This window comes from Triplophysa rosa, unplaced genomic scaffold, assembly GCF_024868665.1.
Source record: "Triplophysa rosa unplaced genomic scaffold, Trosa_1v2 scaffold143_ERROPOS450313, whole genome shotgun sequence".
Taxonomy (NCBI): domain Eukaryota; kingdom Metazoa; phylum Chordata; class Actinopteri; order Cypriniformes; family Nemacheilidae; genus Triplophysa; species Triplophysa rosa.
This window is the reverse complement of record NW_026634146.1, coordinates 38,334-53,284: the sequence shown is the minus strand read 5'-3', so window position 1 is coordinate 53,284 and position 14,951 is coordinate 38,334. Positions and strand designations below refer to the sequence as shown.

Sequence of the window (14,951 nt, the reverse complement as noted above, 5' to 3'; positions counted from 1 at the left end):
GTTAGCGAAGGTGCTAGGATAAGTACTTGAATATGTGTTCTGTCAGTTTTTTTTCTCACTGTTGTTAAATTCCAGCGCGACGGCAAAAGGAAGTTCTTCTTCTCCCAGGTAAAAATACGTAAGAATAATTGTATTATAATTATACTTAAAGTTCAAGTAGTACGTTTATAATGCATTTGTATTTTCAACATGCTTATTTGAAGTGCAATTATCTTGAATTGCATATGAATATATTTGTAAAAAGTTTAAGTACTCTGGTAATAAATATATGCTTAATTACACTTTTAAGAAATGCACTATACACAAGCATACTTTCAATGTAATCATAAAAAATGTACTAGAAGTACTTTGGTAATAAATATATGCTTAACTACACTTTTAAGAAATGCACTATACACAAGCATACTTTCAATGTAATCATAACAAATGTACTACAAGCACATTGGTAAGAAATATATGCTTAACAACACTTTAAAAAAATGCACTATATACAAGTACTTTAACTATTTTCTAAAAAGTGTATTAGAAGAACTTTGGTATTAAATATATGCTTAATTACATATTTAATAAATAAAATAAAGCATATTTTTGCAACACTTCAGAGTATTTACTTGCATCATATTTATATATGACAGACGCAAAATGTGTACTTTTCGTTTACTTTATTGGTTTGCTACAATTATAATAACAAACTAACAATATATGTTTTCTTTTTCTTGTAATTTTCAACAACAAAATGAGTTTTAGTACTATTGAAATATCGCACATTATATACTGTAAATCATGTAAATGTGTATCAATCTGTCAAATGCTCTATTTGCCAAATATTTACATATACAAGTGAAAACAATGTTCACAATAAATTTTACTCACTCAAGACACTTTCATTTAACATCATGTCTTTCAATATTTAAATGACACAGGCAGTTTAAAAATCCAGTTCAAACTTGAATCTGAACCTTAGTACCAATACTTCCCCACAACAGTATAAAACATCAGATACACTGTACAACAAAAAATAAATCTTAAAATTTACAATTTATGTGCTCCACACATGAATGGCCAAAAGAAAAAATCTGATTATAAAGTATTTTACATATACAATTAATTACAGTAATTCAAGTCTTTCATTAATACAACTGCAATCATTTCAGTCTCTTTCAATATTATTTGGCAGAGCTATGACATACATTTTGTCTTTCATCTCAATCATAACACATTTTCGTTTAAAAGACTGTGTACGCACTGCATAAATAGTGTTTGACACTTTAACCTCATGGATAAACTTGGAAAAAATGTTAAGGTCTGAATCCCTACAAAGCTGTCTTCCAGACCTACAAAGCTCCTTAACCAAAACACAACTCATTTGTTCATTACAACCTTTAGGATTAAATGCCACATCGCTCAGAATCTTGCATAATGTGCCATCAGCTAATTCTACAACAGAGTTGTTTCTTTTTTGAAGCCTTGTGTAAGTTTCTGTGTGATAAAGTACACCGTCAATAAGAAAACGATCATAGTAAAGACCTTGCTGTACCCTGATACCAAAAAGATCCTCAATAGCAAGCATGTGCCGTACTGGAATTGTCACTGAATGAGGATTACCAAAAACCCTAACTTTCTCTGACAGTTGTGCTGATTTTGCTGTTTCTTGCATGCTGTTCTGCATATTATAGAACAGTTTTTTGACTGTGTCTTTGGCATTCTTCATGTACTTTTCAGCCTTGGTTGTAAGGTCTCTCCATTTGAGGAATCTCTTGACTATCTGTTGTTGGACATGTGTGGTTCCATTAAAGAACTTCAAGAGTGTGCCATTAAAAGACTCAAAAGAAAAGGTGGATGTAGCCCACAAAGGTCCCCAGTTTCTCACACTTGCAGAAATGTGTGTCATCAAGTGCACATTAAATGTCATATTTTCCTTGCCATACAACTTCTCAAATTCCCTATCAAATTTCTTGAGTGTGTTCTCTGCACTATCAACCTCAACCATTGATATCTTTTCCTGAAGCAGAGAATAAATACCAAAAACAAGAAGGAAAAGATGGTTCCAGTATTTCTTGGAAAGAACGCCACAAAGCACTGGTAAAGCATAGAACAGAAGAAACGATCTCCATTCAGAGGCCTTCCAATATTTACGTTCTTTTACAGATTGTGGAACTCTAGTTAACTCTACTGGAGGCTGGATTGATAGTAACTGCTTATCAATGACTTCGGATTTTGTGCCAATGTACCATGGTTTGTCATGATTAGTCGAATCCAGCCATAATGTCATTAGCTGCCGTGTTACTCCTAAGCAAACACTGTGCTGGTATTCAGGCACAAACCCATTAACCATCTGAAAGTTAGCTAGCTTCATTAAAGGAGAGGGACCTTTCACTCCCATTACATGCTGCTGAGGAGTTGCAGTCATAGCATGTTGGAAATGCTCAGATTCACATCTGAGAGAAGGTTCAGGACATGTGTAAGAGTATGATCTCCCACCTTTATGATAGCAAAAGTCACAGCCATATATGCCATTAAATTGTTTTGTGTTTCGAATTTGGGGACGAGCCACTGAATCTGAACTACAGATCAGGGCATGCACCTTAGATGAATGTTGCTGGTTCTGTGTGTCTGTCCATTTGATTCTATTTTGCTTCAGTTCTTGAAGCTCATCAACAAATGGAGTTAACAGAGTTGCCATGTTAGGTTTCTTCTCTCCAAACCAAATACATGGAATGCAGATATTATTTTTGTCTCAAAATGAAGGACATTAAAAGCATCAAACTCTGACCTCTGGAGATAGGTGCTCCTGGGTAAAGTAGCTCATCCACCTCTGATCCCTACAACAAGAAGACAAATAAATAAATGAACTAACAAATAGTGATGGGTCGTTCTTGAACGATTCGTTCATTTTGAACGAATCTTTAATGTGACTCGGGAAGAACGAGTCGTCTCGTGGAGTGATTCGTCCAGTCGTGCATGCGCATTGCGCAACTTTCTATGGGTCCTGTGACAAAAGAACAAACGACTCGAACCCGAAGACTCGAGAGGTGAACTAATCAATTCTCTTTCCGGCTCAGATGGCATTGGTAAAGCGTAGGGGGCTGTCACTTGATGAACGAATGACTCGAACCCGAAGAATCGAGAAGTGAACTAATCAATTCTCTTTCCGGCTGAGACGGCATTGGTTTAGCTTACGAAGCTGTCACATCGTGAACGAACGAGTCAAACCCGAGGACTTGTCAGATAAGAGGTGTGGTGAGCTAATCATAGACTAAAGACCCAGGTAAACAATGAATTCATCTTTTCTTTTTCTTATAGCATTATTGTTTTGTATTGTTTGTAATGTGATCAACGTTTGCATAAGTAGTAGATGTGTTAGGAAAGTAACATGTAACATTTTAATTATATTTTGCTAAAATGAACGAAATGAAAGATATGACTCGAAAAAAGATTCGTTCATTTTGCTGAACGAGACTCAAAGGTCTGAGTCAGTAAAATGATCCGAACTTCCCATCACTACTAACAAACAGATTAGTAACTAGAGGGGCACTTGCAGAAAGCCTGTGATAGTGCAGAAAGATAGTGGTCTACAGTATCTAACAGTTTTAACGAAAACTGTCCAGGATCCACCTCTTTACCAAATTTCATTAAATTCTGCAACAAACAGACCTGAAACCCTGCATTGGTTCCAGGTCCTTGGTAGATAAAATTCTATAAAGAACGTAATGTGCAACTATGTTATTTAAGTTTGTGTTTGGTGCAATTATAAATTATTTTCCAATGGTGTGGGCCAATCATTATAATTAGATTCCTTTTATTTAATGCAGGATTTTAGCCACACCATGAATAATTTACCTGCGATGGATTTGAGCTTGGTCCTTGGTTCAGGTGAGGTATCTCGGGTGCTGGTTGCAAATCAGTTGTATGCTCTTGGTGTCCCCCACAGACAATATCTGTCCTGTCCTGAATTGTCTGTTGAATAAAGATTTGTATTTCTGAGTGGCGAGTTCTGCAAACAACTTTTATTTGAATAAATTTAGAGAAGGGTTCAGTATTTTAAAATGACCAATTTAAATGACCTGTAATATTTCTATAAATGTTTCACAGCCACTTCGCTTAGCTGTTACAATTATGTCTGTATTTTTCTTAAATCACAGGTCCACCTGCAACTAACTAAATATTTGTGACATGCTATTTGTAAAATTAACTTAAATATATGAATGAAGGAATAAATAAGTAATACGTACAAAAATAAACCCATCTAACCCTCATAGTTCCAAAACCTAATTTATAAATGCCAAGTCATATAATATTGTCATGTTGTGACAGTAGTCCATCTAGCCACATGTAATGTAATTGTGGATGTACATAACAAATAATAATATATTTACCTGAGAGTGTAAGTTGGCTTCCTGATGATGAATCTCAGGAGACTTGCACAAGTTGGTCTGGTGAGGCAGCCCTCTGCCATCGTTAGTAGTCACTTCATTAACACTCTATACAATATACATATCAAATCCGAATGATGGATGACTGTTTTGTCATTATATGACATATTACATTATATGTTGTTTGATTGTAAATCTGTGAAATAAATATATTTAAATTAAAAAACTGATGTTGATACAACTTTTACCTACCCACTCAACTATTTCCTGCTCTTGGTTATCCGATTTGAATCTCTTTGCTGGTCTTGGGCACTGAGTATAATGAACATTGTTATTTTCCTTGGTGGCCTCATTGTTATTGAAATTGACCGGGAGCTGAAAGATACCAAGTTACTGTTAGTATCATAAACTTAATTGCAGCTTCATGAATCAATTAATAATAATAAAAATCCCTAGTACTTGCAGTAGGCTATGAAATACTCAAATAAAAAATCATGTGTTGCATAACACATATGTGTTTCAGTAACCATTACAAATAGCCTACTGTCTATTTACCAGTTTTTTCCTTCTCCTGTATTCAGTTGTTCTTGGTAATTCAGAATCATTGAAGCACACATAGCCTTTGTAACCACCTCGGCGTGAATTCTGCAAAAAAAAAGAAATTGACAAATATGTTGAAATCCTGGGTGCCACAGACAGATGTGCAAATACAGCATGTTGTATGTAGCAGGAATTCCATGCAGATTAAAGAAAAATAATATATATATAATCTGTTGCATGTCTGGCTACAATCTTCAAACAATGCTGGAAAAAAACATTCAAATAAAATGTACCTCTTTATTTGCACCCAGCTCCTTAAAGCGGCGATTTGTCGTTTTTGGAATGTCATTATCTTGTGAGTCCAGGTAAGATTTGTATTTCTTCATTATTGTCACTTCAGCGCCAGAGGCTTTCCAACTGATGTAACGGCGACGGAAATAATAATTATTAATTGTATCAACAGTAGTTTATACTTCTTTTGCAGTGAATGCACTTTCGCGGTGCATTCAGTTTGACCAATAAGTGTCAAGCCTTTCAAATCATCTTAACACTATCTGTCCAATCAGAGACAGCCAATTGAAAACGTACGTTTTGAGAGGTCATTCCGGCTGGCTGAGCAACGGAGAAGAAATGTCAGCAGGAGTCATGTCGTTTCCAAACTATGCTTTGTTTTATTTCCCTGACTCTGATATCGTGAAAGTGGACAGCACCGATATCATTTTAAGAGAGCACAGACTATCAGAGTACGTGGTCAGTTCACGCGAGCAATTTAGAAGCGAAGAGGGCTACGTAGAGGTGCGCCTGTCAAGTCGCAGCCGACATGGACAGACCAAGACACTGCCAGCAAAAATACTACTTCTTAGTGGTAAGTTTATTAATGTTATCGATTAGTATAACTAGCTTTAAGATCACTTTGGGTTTAGAAACAATTTCCCCACGCAAACATCATTTCAACGTTTGTTAGCTTTTAGCACAATGTTAGCTACGTGGATTACTTGACGCAATACCGACTTGCTAGCATTAGGTCTAACGTTAGTAATTTAGGCACCGATTGTTGATGCTTACTCTAGAAAGTGTCTTTCTGTTTGATAAAACCGCTATAAAACATTGTTTGCATGAAAAATACTGCTTGCTTATTAATAATCGGCCTTAAGCCTTACAATAATATAATATTTTATTAGTAAAGTTACTATAGGGGAAAAGTTGTTATTTATTACAAATATTTCAAAGTATTTAATCATTTAATTACTTCAGCGCAACTCTCATGATGCTGGTGCAATCGATTCGCCTCGACTCGCGCTTATTGGATGTGTGTGTGCATGGACGTGATCTGTTTCTCAGTTTAAAATTTTGTTATATTATAATTTTGTTATATAACTTTTGTTTTTAATGACAGATGTTTACAAAGACTTAATTGTGAAGAGAGATGCTTTTAAGAGAGGCGAAGACATCTGGAAGACAACCACACAGCAAGGGAAAAAAACAGCTGAGGCCTTAAAGGTTTTTGATTTTCCTAACTTTCAGAATTATTGTATATTTTTTCAATAATGACTGGCCTGCCTGCTCCTTTTTCAGTTTCTTTATGATTATTATTTTTGTTGGTGAAATGTTACATTAGAATGTATTATTTTTAGATTGCAAGTACTTCTCAAGGTGCAGCCGATGTTGCAATGGGAAACAAACTCAAAAGAGACCTCCAGAACTTACAAAGAAATAAAGCAGCACCCATAACCTCCACTCCAATGTCCGATGATTCAGATAACACAGACATTGACATGTTTGAAAAGAACGAGCAGAGAAGATCAAGGAAAAGAGTAAGCGATGTTTTAATTTCATATCAAATCATTTTATATTCAAAGTTTTATTTTCACTCTGATCTATTTTCCATTACAGTGAAAATTGTGTCTCTAAGTATCAAGGTAATGCGGCTTTCACACAGGACGCGGAATGCGCTGCGCTATGAAACCCATTCATTTCAATGGCAATCTCTGCGCAAGGGTGGTTTCATGTTGCGCGGAGCGCACCGCTGTTGAGCTTGCACGCACGCTGCGGTCAAAGTAAAAAAAAAAGCAATTTTTTGCTGCTGCGCTCTGTGACGATTACCGGCGCTGCCAATAGAAACGAGGCATCCGAGCATGGAAGATAAAATGGATGCTACTCTGTGTTGGAATTTTTCGGAACTGCACAACACAATTTTGCGCTTGAATAGGGACATCGGCAGTAGGGTTGGTTACCGTTCACTTTTTAGCCGGTACCAAAACGGTACCTGGAATTCGGTGCCGGTATCAAACGGTACCTTTTTTCGGTACTTTACTTTATTTATTTCTGTGAAAAAAAGTCCAAACCTCTCAATTCAAACATTTTGTTGAAATATTACACAAAGACTATAGAAATAACTACAGCATTATTATTACAACCAGCTTATTCTATTTCCTCCTCACACACATAATCATTTATTCATGCAGTGTGATAATTTACCTAAACCATGAGGCCTCCACCATTAACAGACCGTTAGATAATATAGAAAAACAAAACTTGAAAAGTCTACAAAAATATTTTTAACAGCATCATTACTGAAAATAACAGATTGATTTGTAATATACATTTTTAACAGAGATACTGAAAGAATTACATATAAATATATAATGTTGATCATACAATAATACATGATGTAAATGTGCATCAGTCTCCTGCAGCGCTGTTCACAGCTTTAAACTGCACCTTGACGGTTGGCCTCACTCACCTCTTTCCATCTGCTCTAATCTGTCACTAATAACTTTGTTTCAGGACTTCATGAGATGATTTTATTCATTGGTGGACAGAAAACACAAAGCGCCTTAACAAACTTAAATGTTCAGCGAAGTGTTATGTGTGTGCGTGCCGGCTGCGTCTGAGCGCGCGCGCATTTCCTTAACGCGAGTGTATGCTTAATTTTCTAAACAAGAACAAGTGAAATAAATAATATAAATATGAAAACCATATGTAGAGTCGAGTGTTTATTTTCATTTTGTACGTTGATAAGGACAGCCTGCTTTATTAGCGGTTTTAGTTTCGCTTTGCGTGAAGTAAAATGCTCTCTCTCTCTCTCTCTCGTACCTGCTCACGCGCAGTACCCGATGCGTTCTCAAGTACCGAAATTTGGCACCGATTGATTTAATGTGAATCGATACTCTGTAGTACCGACGTAATTCGGTCGGTGCCCTTAAAAGTACCGAGTCCGGTACCCAACCCTAATCGGTAGAAACATTGTGTCATGGAGACATATGTCAATTCAAGTTGGCATGTCAGGTGTGTTTTAAGTCAGGTAGCTTGTTGTAGGTAGGTAATATGCGTGTGAAATGGACACGGGCAGCGGCAACATTCCATTTTCTCCCTCTTCTAGCCTCCTCCACTACTTTGAAATAAAGCTCTTTTGCTATAGAAAATGTATAGAACTCCCAATGTTTCGAAAATTCCGCATACTTTGCTCCGGCCAGCGCAGGTCAAATTGAAGGGCTATGTTGAACCCAGCGCATTCCGCGTCCTGTGTGAAAGCAGCATAACTTTTTGGCTTCCTTCACCACAGTTTTTCCACTTTGTCTGAAAAGGAGATTCATAAAGCATGTTTTAGTTTTCCTTTAATAAGACTGGAATCAAATGTTTATATGTGACCCTGTGAAATCCAGGCTAAAGTCTAAAAATCTTAATTGCGTGATAAGCATCAAAGTTTGTTTTCACCTATTAATTTAACTATGATGTGTTTTTTTTTACACTGCTTTACTCAAAGATATCAAGGTTATATTTTTACATAATGTTCTTTACATTGTGTGGGATGATTTTATGTAAAAAAAACAGCACATCACCAAAAATGACTTTTCACAGACAGGGTCACAACTATGTAAAAAACTTTTTATGGGAGCTGCAGTGAGTTTGGGCTAGTCACCCTTCTATTTGCTTTTTTGCATGCATTTTGTGTGATTTATCAGTTCCTTGAATCTGCAACACAGTTGAATAGTTTAGAGCATGAACCCCTGGCGTCCCAGTGAACACAATAATTAAAAATCTAAATTATAATTATGCAACCATTAACATAACATTTCATGTCATCTAAACTGGTTACTTAATTGAATAATACAACATCACTAACTTACTGTAGGTGTTTGTCGAGCCTCTTCTAACCTTGTGTCAAATTTAACATACAGGCTGCACTGGACAGTGACAGCGAACAAGATGATAATAATGGAAGCAAGGAATTTGAGAACAGTCATTTGCAGAGCACACCTCCGCAGAACACTGTCAAGCTTGATGGTGATGTTGTCAAAGCTTTAAAAGGTAAATTATTTGTTAATTGAAATGCAATATGATGTCTTTATTTAATGATTTAAGACGACTGAGTCAACAATTCATTATTTTTTTATTTTGTACAGTTTTTTTTTTTGTCAATCAGATTAACTCAATCTGAAACATACTTTTTTATCTTGTAGAGCTTCCTGGGATAGTATCATCTCTCAAAGATTCAATTCAGTTCAATTCAATTTTATTTATATAGCGCTTTTCACAATGTGCATTGTTCCAAAGCAGCTTTACAGGAGCAAATAAGAAAAACACAGAAAGGTAAAACACAGCACAGTGCATGGTGTTTATAGACCAAGCAAGATCATTATAATAAATAATATCTAATAAATAAATAAATAAATAAATAAATAAATGCAGTCTCCCGGTGAGCAAGCCAACACTGCACTGCTCTGCTGTGGCGAGGAACCCAAACTCCAATGCTGAATAATGGAGAAAAAAAAACCTCGGGAGAAACCAGGCTCAGCCGGGAGGGCCAGATCTCCTCTGACGTGTCATGGCTGCACTCAGTGACCCCGACCAAAGCCACCGAGCAACGTCCACGAAGAACAGGGAGAGCCCACGAGCCGCGACCCAGGAAGCCCCACCCGCCGAAACCGTGCAGGTCCAACCCGGTCTCATTCCGCGATCAACAACAGACAACAGAGGAACAACCAGGGAAAAGTAGTAATGGCATAATTAACTTTATTCCTCTGTTGTCCGACATCGACCACAAAACAAGACCAACCAGACCAGATCCACACAGTCCCAACAAATGAAACGCCCCGAACCACAACCAACAGGCCCCCCCACTCCCTACAACACCCACCCAGCTACCTCCAATCAAAGTCACTGAGTGCAGCCATAACTTCAAACTGCTGTCGTGTGATGTAAGTTTAGCATTAAATACCAAGTATTGTAAATTTAGCATTTATGTGACAGGTAGTCCGTCTTTGCTCTCGGCTGGGGATGGAATTGTCTGAGCTGGGCCGGCCAGATGGTCGCCTTTTTCTTGGGTGGTGATGGAATTGCCTTGGATGGAGCTGGATGGTCAGTCAGTCCGCAGGCTCTCGCAGGAGGATGGCACGGGATTTTCCGATGTAGCTGGCGTAATCTCTAGTTGTGGATGGGCATATGACGTTCATCTGGGCCTGGCGGAATCTCTCCCTACCTCGGGATGGGCATCCCGAGGCGAGGGCAGAAACAGAAAGAGAATAATTAGCGTAGCTGCTGTTCATTAGCTATGTATTAGTGAATGCTTGGCTGAAAAGATGTGTCTTTAATCTAGATTTAAATTGGGAGAGTGTGTCTGACCCTCGAATAGTATCGGGGAGGCTATTCCAGAGTTTAGGTGCTACGTATGAGAAAGCTCTACCCCCTTTGGTGGATTTAGTTATTCTAGGTGTTATCAAAAGTCTGGAGTTTTGAGATCTTAGAGAGCGTGATGGGTTGTAGTGTGGTAGAAGCTCTGTTATGTAGGTAGGGGCTAAACCGTTTAAGGCTTTATAAGTAATTAAAAGAACTTTAAAGTCAATACGATACTTAATGGGTAACCAGTGAAGGGTTGATAACATTGGGGTTATGTGATCGTATTTTCTGGACCTGGTTAGAACTCTGGCAGCTGCATTCTGAACTAACTGTAGTTTGTTTATTGATGCTGCAGGACAACCACTAAGCAGTGCATTACAGTAGTCAAGTCTTGAGGTCACAAATGCATGAATAAGCTTCTCTGCATCAGCCACACATAAAATATTTCGCAATTTGGCAACATTTCTAAGGTGGAAGAAGGCTGTTTTTGTGACATTTGAGATGTGATTTTTAAATGACAGGTTGCTGTCTAATATAACGCCAAGGTCTTTAACTGTATTTGTTGGAGTAACAGTGCAGCCTTCAATTTGCAGGTCATAATCCGAAATATTCTGCTCACGTGTCTTTGGTCCGATAAGTAATATTTCTGTTTTATTAGAATTTAAAAGAAGGAAATTACAAGTCATCCAATGCTTTATATCGTCGATGCACTCTGCCAATTTGGATAGTTGGAAGGAATCATCTGGTCTTGATGAGATATATAGCTGAGTATCATCTGCATAACAGTGGAAGCTAATTCCATGTTTTCTAATAATGTTTCCAAGGGGCAGCATGTATATGGAGAATAGCAAGGGTCCTAAAACCGATCCCTGAGGTAATCCATAATTTACTTGCGTTAGATTTGATGATTCCCCATTTAAATGGACAAATTGATGTCTGTCTGATAAGTAAGATCTGAACCATTGTAGTGCCTGTCCCTGAATACCGGTATAATTGTGTAAGCGATCTAGAAGTATTTTATGGTCTACAGTATCGAACGCAGCACTAAGGTCGAGCAGGACTAGGAGTGAGATGTTACCTTTATCTGATGCTATAAGCAGGTCGTTTGTAATTTTAACGAGCGCAGTTTCAGTACTATGATGCGGTCTAAAGCCTGACTGGAATTTTTCGTGTATGTCATTATTTTGTAAGAAAGAGCACAACTGAGTGGACACTACTTTTTCTAGTATTTTAGACAGGTAAGGGAGATTTGAAATCGGTCTATAGTTTCCTAGTTCATTGGGGTCTAAGTTTGGTTTCTTGATAAGAGGCTTAATGACGGCCAGTTTAAAGGCTCCTGGGACATGGCCTAGATTAATTGACGAGTTGATAATGTTATAAATGGGCTCAATTGCAACGGGTAATAACTCTTTTAATAATTTAGTTGGTATGGGGTCTAATAAGCAAGTTGTAGGTTTAGATGTTGCAATAAGTTTAATTAAATCTTCCTGTTTTATAGGTGAAAAACACTGTAGCCTTTCTTTTGGGGCGATGGTTGGTACTAATTTATAGGACAGACTTGGAGGTTGAGTTTTTACTATTTTGTCTCGTATGTTTTCGATTTTCTCTGTAAAAAAATTCATGAAATCATTGCTACCAAGGTGCGGCGGAATACCCAGGTCAGGTGAAGTCTGTTTATTTGTTAGTTTAGCAACTGTACTAAATAAAAACCTTGGATTGTTTTTGTTAGTTTCTATGAGGTTACGGAGGTGCTCAGCCTTTGCTGCTTTTAGTGCCTTTTTATAACAGTTTGCACTCTCTTTCCACGCAATTTTAAAGACCTCTAATTGGGTTTGTTTCCATTTGCGCTCCAGTTTACGTGTTTCTCTTTTAAGGGCGCGAGTGGTGCTATTGTACCATGGTGCTGCGTTTTTCTCATTAATCTTTTTTGACTTCATAGGTGCGACAGCTTCTAATGTATTAGAGAAAATAGTACCCAATTTGCTGGTCATGTCATCGAGCGATTCTGTATTTATTGGTATGGTTATTAAAGGAGTCAGATCTGGCAAGCTCTTTGCGAAACTATCTTTAGTAGTCGAGGTAATTGTTCTACCCTGTCGATAACGAGTTAAACGGCTGATTTCTGCAGTGCGCAGTGTACATGTTATAAGATAGTGATCAGTGACATCGTCGCTTTGAGGTATAATATCTATATTGGTTAGATCGGCTCCGTGAGATATAATCAAGTCTAGTGTATGATTAAATCGATGAGTGGGTCCATTGATGTGTTGTGTTACTCCAAAAGAGTGTAATAGCTCTGTAAACGCCACTGCTAATGCATCGTTAGCACTATCTACGTGGATATTAAAGTCTCCGACAATTAGTACTTTATCAACGTTAACCAATAGGTCCGATAGGAAGTCCGCAAACTCTTTCAGAAAATCAGTGTAGGGACCAGGGGGTCTATACACTGTAGCCAACGTACAAGAAAGCAATGGTTTTTTACTGTCAATTGGAACAATTATGTTCAACGCAAGCACTTCAAATGATTTAAATTTATGCTCCGTTCTCTGAGTTACAGTAAGAAAGTCTCTAAAAATTGTTGCGACACCGCCACCTCGACCAACCGCACGTGGCTCATGCATATAACAGTAGCTTGGTGGTGTACACTCATTTAGACCGTAATAATCATTTGGTTTAAGCCAGGTTTCGGTAAGGCAAAGTATATCAAAACTGTTGTCTGTGATCATTTCATTTACAATAACTGCTTTTGAATTTAGTGATCTAATATTAAGTAGGCCGAACTTTATGAGTTTGTTTTGGTCGTTTATTACATTGTCCTCAGGTTTAATCACGATTAGATTTTTTCTCTGAGATTTGGCTATTTTGTTATTTTGTAGTATTATTCGGGGGACAGACACAGTCTCTATGCATTTGGAAGCAGTAACATTTCTAACAGATGAGTGGGAGGAACACAGACTATGGTTGAAGTTTTGACTTACCGCTGGGAGACGTAGTCAAGCGGTGCGTAGCGTCTTTGAGATGTTGTCAGACAGAAGAACCGCTCCGATGCTGCTGGGGTGCAGGCCGTCAGGGCGGAAGAGCCTAGGTCGCTCCCAGAACAGATCAAAATTATCAACAAAGAGCAGCTTCTGTTCAATACACCATGACATCAACCATTTATTTAGAGCAAATAGTCTACTGAACTTTTCATTCCCTCGTCGGTAGGTAGGAAGCGGCCCTGATACGATGATCCTCGCCGTGGGCGATGCGTTGCGTACCGTCTCGATCAGACTCCTGAAGTCCCTCTTCAGGATCTCCGACTGCCTCATCCTGACGTCATTCACCCCCGCGTGCAGCACGACAGCTCCGACGTTAGCATCGTCCTTCAGGATCGCAGGTACCTGCGCAGAGACATCAAGAACACGGGCGCCAGGAAAACAATGAGTGCGCACCTTACCTTTAGTGGAGGAAGCGCGTACGTTCCGGACGATTGAGTCTCCGATGACCACAGCGTTGCATTCCGTCTCGCAGAGGGCGGCAAAGCGGTTCCTGGTCGGGATCTCGAAGACCGGTGGCGGCGGTTGGGTCATCGCTCCAGTCCTAGCTCGCGCCTTTCGCCGTGGGTGTGCCGGTGCAGGAGTGAAGTTCATTTGGGCTGACCGTGTTCTCGAAGCCTGGGCTCTGTGCAGAGAAACACGCGGAGTAGAAGTGGAAGGAGTATTAAAATCGCGATGAAAACTTACCGCGGATTTGCGAGCGTCAGCTCTGGATGTTTCCAGCGCCGTTTTTCGTTCTCGCAGCCGTGTCTGCTTCTCTAGTAGATCCTGGATCTGCTTCTCCACAGCCTCCAGTTCCGACTGAAGTGCGATCGTTTCCTCATCTGCACACAGAGGTACAAACACATCTGAAACATTAGCCATTAGTGATGTAGTAACGAGAACAGTGTGTTAAGCAGTAAGCAGGCAGGCTGGGAATGCTAACAGCCTGAGGCTAATAGCGAGTGATCTGATAAAAATAAATTATCTGTGCGTTTAAGTACGATTTTTGGTATGGGATATATTTAAGGATATGTTTTACCCTCGGAGAATAACAATTTAAAACACAAGTCTTAAGATATAACAAGAATAAACGATGTATTAAGAATAAGTTTGAAAGAGCTCCGACTCAAACCACGCGCTCTCAGCAAACAGGAAGTGACGAGTGAAATCATGCAAGCGCTCAAAGATGTCTTAGAGTCCATTAAAAGAGGCTCATACGGCTCAAGTTCCAGTTCCAGTGAGATGTCTCTTGCTGAATCCTCAGAAATGGTTAGAAAACACATTATGATAATAAAAAAGTCATAGTAATTATAATAATTATTTTAGCTGTTTTTGTTTGTGCATGACCACTTTAGAAAATCCAGTAGCATATACTCAATGTTTTGTATTTAAGCCATAA

The 14,951-nt window shown here is 38.5% G+C and overlaps 1 protein-coding gene across 3 annotated transcripts in view; it reads right to left on the bottom strand.

Moving 5' to 3' along the window:
- LOC130549630 (uncharacterized) overlaps nt 1–14,714 on the bottom strand; it is an 86,050-nt gene extending 71,336 nt beyond the window's left edge. Inside the window, exons 1-3 of one of the 3 annotated variants that reach the window (XR_008962232.1) lie at nt 14,258–14,714; nt 13,514–13,915; nt 10,062–10,391 (exon numbers count right to left, since the gene is read on the bottom strand). Coding sequence is in view for 2 of the 3 variants with exons in the window: in XM_057326899.1 (XP_057182882.1) it covers nt 13,529–13,915; nt 13,994–14,434 (828 nt within the window). In the remaining variant the exon portion in view is untranslated. Of the gene's footprint in view, nt 1–10,061; nt 10,392–12,027; nt 13,916–13,993 lie in introns of those variants that run through there. The other 2 variants (XM_057326899.1, XM_057326898.1) reach the window with 2 other exon arrangements.
- Nucleotides 14,715–14,951: the final 237 nt, after the last annotated feature.